Source organism: Mauremys reevesii, linkage group 3 (genome assembly GCF_016161935.1).
Source record: "Mauremys reevesii isolate NIE-2019 linkage group 3, ASM1616193v1, whole genome shotgun sequence".
Lineage (NCBI taxonomy): Eukaryota > Metazoa > Chordata > Testudines > Geoemydidae > Mauremys > Mauremys reevesii.
This window is the reverse complement of record NC_052625.1, coordinates 47,048,802-47,062,775: the sequence shown is the minus strand read 5'-3', so window position 1 is coordinate 47,062,775 and position 13,974 is coordinate 47,048,802. Positions and strand designations below refer to the sequence as shown.

The following is a 13,974-nucleotide window of genomic DNA, read 5'->3' as shown; positions in this document are numbered from 1 at the left end:
GGGGAAAGAGAAATTACCTAAATCGTCCCTAGAGAGGGCAGAAAGATGGGCAGAAAATAACAAAATGAGCATCAGTTTGGAAAAATATAAGCTAATACTTCTGAGTAATAATTATCCTAACCTCAGATATTCAGTGGAAAGGATACATCCGGGAATCAGTAATGCTGAAAGAGTGGACAGAAAATTAGACCTGAATATACAGTGCATCATGGCAGTAAAATGGTCAAGCAGGTAATTGTCTCTCCTCATACCATGCTGGTGGACTACATATGGAATATTATGCTCATTTCTGGCCACTTCATTGTCAGAGATATATTGATAAACCTGAAGAAATTCAGGGAAGAGCAGGAAAAATTATCAAAGAAGGGCCCGACTAATGAGGAAAGATTCTAAAAAGCTGAATATGTATCGTTTGGCTAAGTGATGATTAAGGGCCTGGTTCTCCTCTCATTTAGATCAAAGGGAGTTACACCAGTGTGATTATGACTCAGGGAAGCAACTCGTGACTTACACCAGTAAGAGAGAGAAGAATCTAGGCTTTAGCGCTACAGAGCACTGAAACATCAAGGAGGAAGGGCGGCATTATTTATGATACTAAATTTGGAGTAACTTGGTGAAATAAACATTCCCTTTAAGTTGAATATTAGAGAACGCTTGATGATTACCTGTTCTGTTCATTCCCTCTGAAGTACTTGGCATTGGTCACTGTTGGAAGACAGGATACTGTAGGTCTAGATGGGCCATTGGTCTGACCCAGTATGGGTCTATTGGTCTGTAGAATAGTTTCCAGCCAAGTGGCTTTGAACATGTTAAAGCTAGATGGAAAAACCTAACTGGCCACCCTGTCCATTCTACTGTAAATCTAAGATTATTTTCTACAATAAATTTATTAGTACATTTTCCAGTCTCTGATTTCAGAAAACCATTAGAGACAGAAGCCCTAGAGCCCATTATGGGGTACAGTCTTCATGACTGATTAAAAAGATATTCTTCCACTTTCTAAGACACAAAGAACTGAACATTTTGAAGTCAGGGATAGGAAATCAAAAACACAATGTAACAAAGGAAATCAGCAGATAAATTGTTAACATGCTAGCTGGTACACAGAGCACTTGTAAGAGAGACCTTAGATAAGGCATCCTTCATTCTGGGTCACGAAATTAAGCATGAATTTACAGATTTGAGACCCAAACCATTGTTTGATGAGTGAATAGTGGGTTGTGAGTAATGCAAAGAAATGAATATAACTGAAGTATTACAGTAAGCAAACTGGTCGATTCCTGGGTTTAAGCATAGTGGTTGAAGCAACAGATTTTACTTCACATATGGTTCTGATTCTTATCTCACAGGTGTCGATTTGGAGTAGCCTCACTGAAATTTAAAGGTTTAAGGGGAATCGAGTCTGAAGATCTTACATTTAGAACAGCTCATTATGAAAAATCCTAAAGTCCTTTTATAAACTGTATATGGAAGAATGTATTTACTTGCCACTGAAACATGGCAGCAGTTGTTGGGATTTAATCTTCCTTGAGAGGGAATAAAATATTTATGGGGAGCACAGTCTCTGCCTACTCCTCCCATGTTATGTCACCATGCACTTGAGTGATTGAGTTACTCTGTACTGCACCTGAGGTTCTAGAGAACAGCCTGCTTTAAATCTCTTGCTTTTAACATGGGTATCACACATGCAGAGCTCAACCTTGATTCAGGTTCTTTGTTTGGAAATGAGGATGTGAAGGGTTCCGATTTCAGCTGAAAGCTCACAACCAGCTATTTCAAGGACAAGCAGTTTCCTCCACATGGGCAGTGTGTCCTAAAAGTTCACTTTATCCATATCCTTCTCTGTTAATAATGGTTGACTTTCAGAGAGGACGCATATCGGTGGCAGACCTATTACAGAAGCAGACTTCAGCCCCATCAGAGCAGGTTTCGGTGTATTATCTCAGGTGCTTGTTTTGGAGAAGCCTTGTTGAAGTGGGGCCTAATAGGTGTTGGCCTAATTTTAAGCATGTGCATCATAGGGATGTAAATAGCATTTTTAAAAAGTAAATGTTTAAACTATTAAAATTATACTGGTTAAACGTTTAGCTGTTAGGCTCCACTGCCAGCCTTGCGCGCCTGGTGTCCCAGCTGCTGGCCCCACGCAGAGCCTTGGGCACGGGGGGCCGGCAGTAGAGTCCCACAGCAGAGTTTAAATGTTAACTGGAATATCTTAGCGATAAGACTCATGCTTATCGGTTAACTGGTTAACATTTTACATCCCTAGTGAGTCACCCCTTTGATGTCAATAGGATTACTTGTATGTGTAAAGTTAGGGCACACAGTTAAGTACTTTGCTGAATCAGGGCCACAGGAGAGTACATTGCTTTTTGATCACTGTTCTTGACATGCAGCAGAATCCATTATAAAGCCGACATTTACTAACTGTTGCAAAGCACTAACCACAGCTCTCTCGAATTGTAATTATAAGGGAAAATCTGTGATACTTGCATATGTTTTTTATGTGGAACCTATTGTTAAATTCTAATATTTTAATGGCATTCCATGAACTCCTTGGGAGTGGAGTGGTCTGCACGTCTAAGATTAAAACATCTGAACTTGCATTATTGATCTTGATAGATACTCACAACAGAATCTGGTTAGTAATGTTGTAAGTCTTGCATGTTCCATGCTATCTTTTCTTATATTGAGATAATTGGTACTTAAACTTGCATGTAGTTGTCATCTCTGTTTGTTTGTATGTTGTAAGTTGTGTCGGTTATGAGATCTTATTTTCTGTAACAACTGTGTATATTTTATTTTTTGTTTCATTTTCATATTTCAAGTCTTTTAAAAAATAACTCCTTGAATGAACATGTGTTTTATGTATTATGTCAAACTTAGACATACATTGAAATATTATCCTTTTGGAATCATAATATTTTGCCTTCATGTATAAATACTTGTTGAAATCACTGTCTGCGAAGCATTTACTATATAGTATTTACCCAGACGCTACTGTGGTATTGAGTGATAAAGTGCAGATTTTCCCATGGAAAACTGAATTCAAAGAACTAGCCCTTTGTATTAAATTTTCTCATAGTAGTACGAGCCACATGAAAGCACCATTACCTAATATTCTTCTACACAGAAGGTGATTGCATTGTCAAAGACTGCTGGTGAGTAATTGCAGATAGTCTTGCCAGAGTGTGACTAACCGGGTGCAAAATTTTAGATTAAATCATTTACAAAGTAGTAATGGCTTTTCAATGCACACATTTGTCTAGATTCTAAAACATAAAAATGTGCTTACATTTACATATGGACAATGTGTATCTGTGTGTATAGTGTGTGTATTTATATGTATGGATATAAACACACAAAATAACCTTTTGGAGTGTAATACACTATATTTTTATGAGTTTGGAAGATGGCATGCCTGAGTGGCATGAGGAAGTGGGTGAGAAGCAATTGGATCTCACTAGAGAGAATAAAGCACACTTCAGCCAAGACAGATTGCTGTTTTACAGAAGTGAGTTTTGGGTAGTTGTAACATTTTTACCTAAATGTTCAGAGAGTGTGTGTGTCTCTCTCTCCCTCCCTGTATCCATGAACCTGCATTTATAGTTGAGGTTTTTTCTGTGGTGGTCTTTTGAGTTCTCAGTTTTGCCTTTGAACTTTAGCATTTTGTGTGATAAACAGATGTGGGAGATCCTGTGCCCAAAAGGAAATTTCCTGCTGGAGAAGACCAGGCAGTATTTGCCCTGGTTCTCTCCTGGGGGTTTCAGCTGGGGTGGTATAAGGTGCAGGTTGAAGTTGCGTTCTGGTCTCCTCCACCCCTGCCCGCACCTATCTCTGCATCCCCTGGCATGTTGGCTGTTTCCTTTCCCCCTGCTAGGGCCTCACACTTTTGATGTAGCACTGGTCCCCTGTAGTCATCTCACCATTGCTGCTTTTACCCTCAGACAGATTTTTCTGCCCTGTGCCTTGGGATACACTATCATAACACGTGGTCAAGTCAAGTCCACAGTACCTAAATTATACAGTGCAGAGTTACGTTGATGCTCAGTGCAGTGTCTTTACAGAAATTCTACACTAGCAGCTTTGTGTAAATGCTGTTCAGGGCAGAAGTAGAGTGGAGCTGGGTCAACCCAGTGGATGGACTATAACATCAACCTGCCATTCTGCCTTTAAAAGCCCCAGTCAACATCATACTGCATTTAATTTTCCTCTAATCTATATTCAGCACCTTTTGTATTTAAAAAGTTCAGAACTCAGAATTTCACATCTATTTTTAGCACCAGTCAGACTACTTGGTGAAACCCAAATGCACCACCAAATAAGTGAACTGTGTAAAAGTAAAAAGCTTAATTAAGCCTAAGTCATAACCATTCTCTGTCAGCTTATGTCTGTGCACTGGGAGAGATTTCAACAGGACAGTCATTCCAGCTACGTGTTTCACTTCTAATGTCCTCTATTAGCTGGATACAATAATAAAATATCATCTACATTGTGTACATGGAAAGTAACGTGACGGTCATAGAGTCCATTTCCTAACAGGCAAGTATCCGTTATCTTAAAAAAAAAATGCTGGTGGCAGCCTAGTTATTGCTCTCAAAAGGTAGACGAGGATTGAATGAGTAGAGAGAGTAATCAATTCTCTTACCCTTCAAAGTGATCCATTAGAATAGGGGTAGGGCACATTGTGGGGAAATGTTTCAGCTTGTCCAGCTGCACTGCCCATGCCATATCTCTCCTGTGAAAAAAGAGAGGATCTCAGTCTGCCTGGCATGGTGGTCCAGTGGTGTGAATAATTGATTGTGTACAGTGATGGTGATATGCTGTCATCCTTCATCAGTGCTAGACTAACAAAGTATGAAAAGTCACCTGAAGAAATGGAGTTGACAGCCCTACCCACAGCATGGAATTCTGCTTTGCATTGTCTATAAAACACACACCTACAGTGTCCAAACAGCCATTACATGAGCGGATTATGAAATAGAACCATTCTGATGTATTAATTTTTCCTCCTCTTTTTAGCTCTACAGCTTTCTAACTGAATCTTAGTTTGTTTTTCTATATATATATTTTTTTCCAAAATCTCATTCTGAAAATAATCAAGTCAGATGTTAAATTAGCAAGACGTAACTAAATCCCAGTGTCTTTTGGTCACGTTGTAGGAGGTTTTTCAATGGGAGGTGGCATGGCAATGCATTTAGCATACAGGTATCATCAAGATGTGGCTGGAGTCTTTGCTCTTTCTAGCTTTCTCAATAAGACATCTGCTGTTTACCAGGTGAGTAAATGCCAGTCTTTTTTACAAATACCTTTTGGAGCGCATACAAATTTCACCTAAAAAGATAAACTGATAATTAGGCAAAAAACAATTGAAGCACAGCATTTCCTGGGGAGTGGAATTGATTAACTCCAGATGGTCATTAACCCCAGAGAATGTCCTGCACTGAGAACAATGGGTAAGCAAAATATCAGGGACTAAAGGCTTGAAAACTACTTTTATTTTTACACATTGTTTATTTGCTTACTTTTGCAGTCTCACTGCTATTACACTGTGCAAAGTATGCCAAGTGCGCAGTGGCACATTAAGCAATCAAATTATTTGTTGTCACTCCATGGATGTTGTCACTCCATCTTTAATTATTGTACCTATTCTTTGAGAATGTCTATCAGATTATAAAGGTCACGGGTTCCATTCTGCCATATTCAGGTCAACATTAATCCTTCTATTCAGGTTTCGTGGAGCAGGATCAAACGCTGCATGTAGATTTTTGCAGTTGTAAGTGGGGCTTGTTTAGCATATTGGAATTCCATATATAAACTTTGTATATATCTGTTCAACATTTGCATCTTCTTAAATCCATATTTGAACTCTTTTTCTTCCCCCCTCTAGGCTTTACAGAAAAATGAAAGTGTCCTTCCTGAATTATTTCAGTGTCATGGAACAGCTGATGAGTTAGTTCTGCACTCGTGGGGTGAAGAGACCAACAAGATGTTAAAATCATTGGGAGTAGCAACATCTTTTCATAGTTTTCCAAATCTTAATCATGAGTTACACAAAACTGAACTGGAAAAATTGAGCTCCTGGATTGTAAAGAAATTGCCTGTGGAGACAGCAATGTCAAATGAATAAATGAAATTAACTTAACATTTCAAAATAACATGTTTATGTACGGCAAGGACTTGCCTACACTAACAGTTAATGTACAGCAGGCTAGTATGAGGTAAATCTACAACCCAGCTTGCCACGCACTAAGTGTCCGTGTGGATCCTGCTGCCTCTCTAGTTCCCTGCTTTGAAACAGGAGTAGATCAAAGTGCACAGTGAATGGTTAGTACATGGCAGCATGGTCCACATAGACAGTTAGTGCATGGAAAACTAGGGTGTGTCTACTGCACACTAGCCTGCATCACTCTAACTGTTCATCTAGACAAGCCCTAAGGGTGCATCATCTATTTCGTAAATACAAATCCAGCTTCATATAAACACTGATGTTACATACAACTTTCTTACAACCTAGCCCAGATGATGATAAACTACTGATACTATGTTTTTACTGTCCAGTATGCAAAACATGAAGCTACAACATTCTGTGGAAGATACGGAGAGTATTAAAACCATTTATAGATGGGCCAAACTATCTTCAAAACTTTAATATATATTGTTCCATGAGTTTCCAGATCATCCTGTTTTTGTTCCAAGATGGAAAAATCTGTAATAGATTTTTTTTTAAAAGGATAAAAATAACTTTACAGTCTACAAACGTAGCAGTGTGTAATATAAGGCAAGTTACATTTGAGGAAAAAATTATGGTGCCATTCCTGCAAAGACTTAAGCGTGTGCATAACTTTATGCACTGAGTAATCCCATTGGCTTCAAAAAGACTTACAGTATGTAAAGTGAAACACACATGTACAGGGTTGTACTGCACTTCACAGAAATCATTAAGGTTTGTGTTAAAATGAGAAGTCTTTAGCTTCAGCACTGTTGCTTGTTATGTACTATCATTGTAGTGATATTTAGAAATCTAGTTTTGGAATAGCTGTTAAAGCCGTATTTGGTTTTTTGTTCGTTCTGGTTTTTTTAGGTATAGGGAATAATGCAGGGAAAGATGTCATAATGGTTCTTAAATATACCCTGGTTTTGGAGAAAAAAATTCTTTGGGAAGAGCGTCTGTAGAGACTTATATTTGTGTGAACTATTTTGGAGCCTGCAGGATCACATTTTAAACTAAAAGATGAGGACGCTTGAGTCCTCAGTTTGCATTTAAAAGAGCTGTAAATAACAATGATTGTGATATAAAGAAACCTCGTGTCCCCATTATTTATATTCAACCCTGTGTCAGTGTTTGATAAATCTATTCTTATTTCATTTTTTTTTTTATTTCCCACTTTGCCCCAATTCGCCCTCCCCAAATTCAATAACTTTATTGGCATGACAAGGTATTTGTGTTGCCAAAGTCAGTACATCCAAGTCTCTTGCTTAATCTCCTCCTTCCCCCTTTGTTGAAGAGCAGATTTAGGACACTGTTGTATGCTCTGTCACAGTAATCCCTGCCAGTATTGGCTATAACTTCAGGGGAGTCAGCCAACTCCATGGGGCTGAGAAGTTTCTTTCTACCCTTGTGTATTTAGCCCTGAGCCAGATTTTACCTATCTTGAAGAGTAAGTGAAGGAAAAAAAGTGTCAGTATTAAAGTACAAGGCATGTAATTGGCAGTAGCAAGTAACAACTTCCTGCTGCTAAAAATATTTTGCATTATTTCATTTCATTGGCATTAGCAAGTCAGCAGTCTGTTCTGAAAAACAGAACTTTAAATGGCACACAAACTTTACTATTTGAAATAGTAACTGAAAAGCTTTTTTCTTTGCTGCCCTACGTTTCCTAATTATCGCAGATTAAGTTGAAACAGGTGTGCGCTGAAGCAGCTGAGCTAACATTGCCTTAGCAGAGCCATAATTACAACCTGTGACAAGTAGTCTTAAAAGTGTAATGATGATGCATCAGTTTGGTTTTTGTACCATTTTCTGCTCTTACTGCAGTTGCTGTCATGGGAATTTTTTAAGCACTAACATTGGGTGGTAACTCATTCTGGCGACAGGTGCAATGAGACGAAGAGAGATGACAAGCTCTTTTCATCCTGCCATTATGGCTTTTTAATGACATCCCAGAGCAGCTCAAAGAAATTGGAACAAATATGGTGAGACCAGGAATAGTTACAAAATGAATCCTGGTTCTTGTGCCCATCCTTTCTTTGTAATATCAATGGACTACTTTGGTTCCCTTTATTAAACACCATAGTGGATCTGGAGTTTTGTTTAGTTCCATTATACAGATTAGAGACCAACTGTGAAGGTCAGATCCAGATCTGGATTTCACTACATTTTGGAAGATGTTTGGATATAGATTTTGTGCCCATTTCTACTCTTTAACTATCATCACACCTGTGAAGTAGGTAAGTGTTATCCAACTCCCGAATAGATACGTTATGATTTACACACAACCTGGAAATGGTTTTATGTTAATCAGTCTTTATGGTACAAAAGGGTCATGAATCGTCCAATAATTTAAAAACTATGGAAATATTAATTTTCAGAAAATCTCTATGGAACAGGTGCTCTAAGAACTACTTTCTGAAGATTACAGATGGTTAAACTGGGGCACCGGGGGGATACAAGTAACGTGTTAAAGGCTTGACTTGGACAGTATGGTTAGCCCCCTCCCACCCCCCAGCCAGTGTCTAGTTGAGGTTGAGGCATGAATGAAAGTGAGCAAGACTGCCGTGATGATGGTGGGTTGCGGTGAGAGGAGATGTCAGAGGTAATATCAGACCCTTTGACTGAGGGAGTATGTTGGACATTAGTTACTGGGGGCCTGTTGGAATTATGTTAGCCAGAAAACTGTTAAGACATGGATGGGGGCAGGTAGTAGGTATCTGTTTTCTGGTCAAAGATGATTCTCCAGGAAAGCAAAGGACAGCTGGGAGAGATTTTAGAAAATGTCCTGTCTGAAGAGAATTTGAACCTTCCATTTTCTGTGATAGTTTCCTCTGTATCTAAGATTAATGTAGGTTAACCCAAGTCCATGAGATGGCTAGCTACGGCTTCACATGCGGACTGGAAAGGAAACTCTACAAGTGGTTCATGCAGTTTATGGGTAGTTTGTCCCCAAAATAATCTGGTGGGGCTGTTTTCAATTTGCAGATTCCCTAACATCTGCACAGATGCCCTTTATGTATGCTAGTGCCCGTCCCACTCCTTCATGTCCACCCACAGATAGCACGACTCCTGCAGGAACTATGCATCCAGTGGGCCCCCCTTACTACAGGACAGAGGAAAAAGCAGTGCTAGTTAATATACACTGTGCCAATATGCTAAACTTTCCCTGACAGATTGAGGGGATGAGCACCTGGAGTAGCCCAACTGACTGCACGACAATCTAGGTCAGGGGTCGGCAACCTTTCAGAAGTGGTGTGCCGAGTCTTCATTTATTCACTCTAATTTAAGGTTTCATGTGCCGGTAATAGATTTTAACGTTTTTAGAAGGTCTCTTTCTATAAGTCTATAATATATAACTAAACTATTGTTGTATGTAAAGTAAATAAGGTTTTTAAAATGTTTAAGAAACTTAATTTAAAATTATATTAAAATGCAGAGCCCCCCTGGACCGGTGGCCAGGACCCAGGCAGTGTGAGTGCCACTGAAAATCAACTCGTGTGCCTCCTTTGGCATGCGTGCCATAGGTTGCCTACCCCTGATCTAGGTGTTTGAGACAGCTTGCCACAGGAGAGACACTACCATGCAGGATGCTTGCATTTATAAATGATTACGGTGTGGCTCAGGGTATATTGATGGTTCAAAGCCAGGCTCTGATTGGGCAGTTAGGCTTTTTTGTCCAAGCCAGACACCAAAGCCTAATGATGCAAAACAAGGACTGAGTCACTAAGTAAAACAAAAAAACAACCCCTCTCCCTCCATTTTCTAGGTGAAGGAAAATAGAACTTTTATTTTTTTTTTTAAGCCTGGGTATTTTAGCTGTAACTCCCTTATCTTATTCCCTACCTACTCTTTAAGTGCTGCTAACAATGGCTGGATTGGAACAGCAAGTGTCTGGCTCCCTTTTGACACACAACTCCAAGCTTCTCCCACACCGCATTTTAAAGGGAAGGGGTAGGGTAAGGAGAGAGAAGATGAATAAAAATAAACTTGGGAAAGTGATAGCAGGGATTTTCAAAGGAGCCAAAGTGAATTATGTGCCCAAATCCCACTGAAATGGGATAGGATTTGGAAACTTAATTCCCATAGGCTCCTTTGAAATCCCAGCCCGCAGTGGTTGCTGGCTCTTAGTACTGATTGTGAGAAAATGAGACAGTGAGAATTAAACATCCCTATTGGACCACAAATGGCATCTGTAAAGGCAGCCAGGGTCCTGGGAACAGGCATGGAAGAGCAGATCCAAATAATCCAGGTAACCTGGCATTAAAAATAATAAAAATTAAAAATGCAGTGACTAGAGTTAATATAGGTGAAAGTATTTGATCTTTTCACTGCTTTGTACAGGGGCTGTATTTTGTGGTGGCAGAATTTATAGCATAAGCTCCTTGAAACGGCTTTTTATTTTAAATGAAATGCAAGAATAAGGAGAAGTAACAGGACAATTGATCACCTACTGGTACACTTGCTAATGTAGTTGAAAGCACTTGGCACAGTGTAAGATGGTAGCCATCTGCACGTTCTGTTCTATATAGTTTTTTATACCAGGCATGTCATTATAGTATCCAAGTGCCTTCCAGTAGTGCATTAAGCCACATGACTACACATCCGTCATGTGTTGTTTGTTCTCTCATCCTCTCTCCAAAGGAAGAAGCATGTGCAGTGGAGTGTCTTGTTTTGGTAGTGTGTATATTTGGGGTTTTTTAAATATAAATATACGTGTTACTATATGTTTGTTGGAGAAAGAATGGTCAGAGAAAAGTTCCTTGCGCTTGCCACAGAAGGTGGTGAGGTTTGTAATGGTCCTTAGTTCTCAGAGGAGTACATTTTACAAGGTCAGACCAGCCCCTGAGAAAGCCTTGTCTCCTGAACAGTTGAGCTTTACTCACTGAAGAGAGTTCCATTGTGCCAGAGGAGTTGAGCTATCAATCGCTGTCTTAATCATGGAGCTTTAGACAATCAGACTGTAGTGAAAAGATATAATTGTCAGACACTGTTTGAGACATCTACATGAGCCCTGCACATTCCTTCTCTAGTGTAGGCCATGTCTACGCTAGAGAATTTTATAAACAGATTCCCTCTGGTTCTGCTACCTGAGAGAGCCCCAGTCTAGATGAGACAGGCCAGTTTTTGCTACTTAAACCCGCTGCTCTTTTGACTTGTCATGGTCAACCGTGGAAGGTGTATCTACACTAGGGCCCCTATTCAGCAAGATACTTAAGCACATGCCTAATGTTAAGAATGTGAGTAGTCCCACTGACTTCAATCAGAGCCTACGGTACTCACTGATGATGTCCCAGGCTGAAATAGTACTAGCACTAATGAGAATTTTTCTGTAAAATTCCTTATGTAGGTAGGCAAGGCCTAGTTATGTGGCTCAGTGACACCCAAAGTAATCTTGACCATATTTGTTAACAGTACTCACAGTTATATCAAAAATGCAAATGAAGTGTTTTAGTACGTGCTGTATAGTTAGAACTGTAATTTTTCCACCTATTAGATTTGGTTTTTGATTGTTGTTTTTTAAAGTTTTATAAGGAGGTTTCTGCAGTTTGACAAGGGCATTGCTTCTATCTTTGGTTTTGTTGCTTATTAAATTTAAGTTAAATCATTAATTTGCTGGTTAATATAGTTCAAGAACAAACCTCATTTATATTAAACAACAAAAACACCAATGCCCACCTTCAGATCAAAATATGCTTGACAAAATGAGGAGCTGCAGGGTCCCCACACCACCGCCGGGGCACCCTGGCTACCCACAGTGGCTCTGGGAACCCGAAGCAGCCAGGAGCTGTGGGGCACCCCTGCCACCCACTGTGGCTGGGAGCTCGGGGGCCCCCACTGTTCCCAGGCAGCAGGGGGGACCCTGCAGCTCCTAAGCACCGCAGGCTCAAGTCACGGAGGTCTCTGAAAGTCACGGATTCCGTGACGAAATTGTAGCCTTATTCCTAATATATAGCTATATAAATCAAGCCCCTACTGCTCCAAATCCTGCCCCCAGCACCCAGTCTCAGTAGAGGCTTGATCCTTCACCATTAAAGTTAATAGGAGTCTTTCCACTGACTTGTATGGAAGCAGGATCAAACGCTCACTCATCTGAGTATTGGGTAACTCAGTGGGGAGTGAAGGGAGGCAGAATTGTTCTCTCCCAGGCTGTGCAGTGGGGCCAGAGCATTCCACAGCCCCTACTCTACCTTGGGGGGATGGAAGTGCCTCTCTGGCCCTCCTGGTTTCCTGCATGTTTGGGAGAATGGAAAGGTTTGGAGGTCTCATTTAGAAGCAGATACTCTATACTAACCACACCCTGAAAAAAGCTACTGTGCACAGCCACACTTGGTGACAATATGTAGCCATACTCTGCAGTCTGTATAGCACAGATTACCCCTCGGCATAGGCTCCTGGCATCCACCCCTTTTCATCTGTGCTTTGGAACTGTAGTGGCTTTGCTGTGAGACACTCGGTATATCTACACTGCAACAAAACACCTGTGGGTGGCCCATGTCAGCTGACCTTGGGCTGCAGGGCTATACACTTGCAGCATAGACATTCAGGCCCAGGCTCCAGCCCAAGCCGGAATGTCTACACTGCAATTTTATAGCCCTGCAGCCTGAGCCCCGCAAGCCTCAGTTAGCTGACATGGGCCAGCCACAGGTGTTTTATTGCAGTGTAGCTATACCCTATAAGGCCAGTCGGGTAAGCCTATCTGTGATACATTCAGTGACAACGCGGGTAGCCACACTACCCGCTTACTTCAAATAACTTCAGTGGGAGTTGACCTGATTGAAGGAAAAGCAAGAGGCTGTCAGTATCTTTTAATGTTGTGCTGACATACGTTTCTTTGGAAATGATGAATTCTCCGATTCCATTTGTCCTTATAATTTAGTGTGACTCACAACCAGAAGTCAGAACTGTCTTGATGAAAAGAAAAGACTGATAATACCACGGTTACAAATGCCAAAACACATTTGTATGCAGAAGTCTGTCCCAGAAAATAGACAATTTGCAGAGGTCTGAGTAAGTGCATCATTAAGTCATCTTTGGCTCTTTCTCAAGTGTGTTTTTAAAAAGATGCTTCTGTAAGAAAAAATGTACACATCTGAAACACTGAAGGTGACTTTCTTGGAAGAACAGCACTTTCCCCACGAAGGAAATACGGTTTCTGAAAGCGTCTGATTAATACCAGACCACATGGAATTAGTAAGTGAAATCTGTAAGATGTGCTATTGTTTTTATAGTACAATTCAATCAGTAATTTATTTGTATATGTGAACGTATTTGGCAGCCTTATTGGGAAGCTAGGTTGTGGCATGTGGATTTCTGGATTATATAAATGCCTTTAACTTTTACATCTGAACTTTGGTGTGTTGATGTTCAGTCCATACAGGCAATGAGCGACTGTCTACATGATTTCTGGAGATCGTCATGATAGATGAGGCAGTTTCACATCACGGTCCAGTGCACAAGAGAACTGGACACACACACGCACACACACACACATTAGATTTTCTTAAAAAGCATTCTCAGATCCAGCAGGCTCCCAAGGTTATAATTGTTTGTAGTTCCCCTGACTCCAAAAACTTTTCATTGTACCTAATCTCTGCATTGGCAATCTACCTGTATTATAAGAGATGTAGTGGTGCTTCTTACTACACTTAGCATGTGCAGCATTGGGGAGCGTGCATGTTGTATAAACTCCCATTTTGAAGCACTACCAGTACTTTGGTTAAGCCAGTGTAAAGCTACCAGTATGCATTTGTTCATAGTTTGGA

At 40.3% G+C, this 13,974-nt stretch overlaps 1 protein-coding gene across 1 annotated transcript in view; it reads left to right on the top strand.

Annotated features, from left to right (window-relative positions):
* Positions 1 to 6,142, top strand: part of LYPLAL1 (lysophospholipase like 1) — a 39,908-nt gene extending 33,766 nt beyond the window's left edge. The window contains exons 4-5 of the mRNA XM_039531046.1: positions 5,160 to 5,275; positions 5,888 to 6,142. Of these exons, the coding sequence (XP_039386980.1) occupies positions 5,160 to 5,275; positions 5,888 to 6,127 (356 nt within the window). The 3' untranslated portion in view covers positions 6,128 to 6,142. The remainder of the gene's footprint in view (positions 1 to 5,159; positions 5,276 to 5,887) is intronic.
* The last annotated feature ends 7,832 nt before the right edge of the window (positions 6,143 to 13,974 follow it).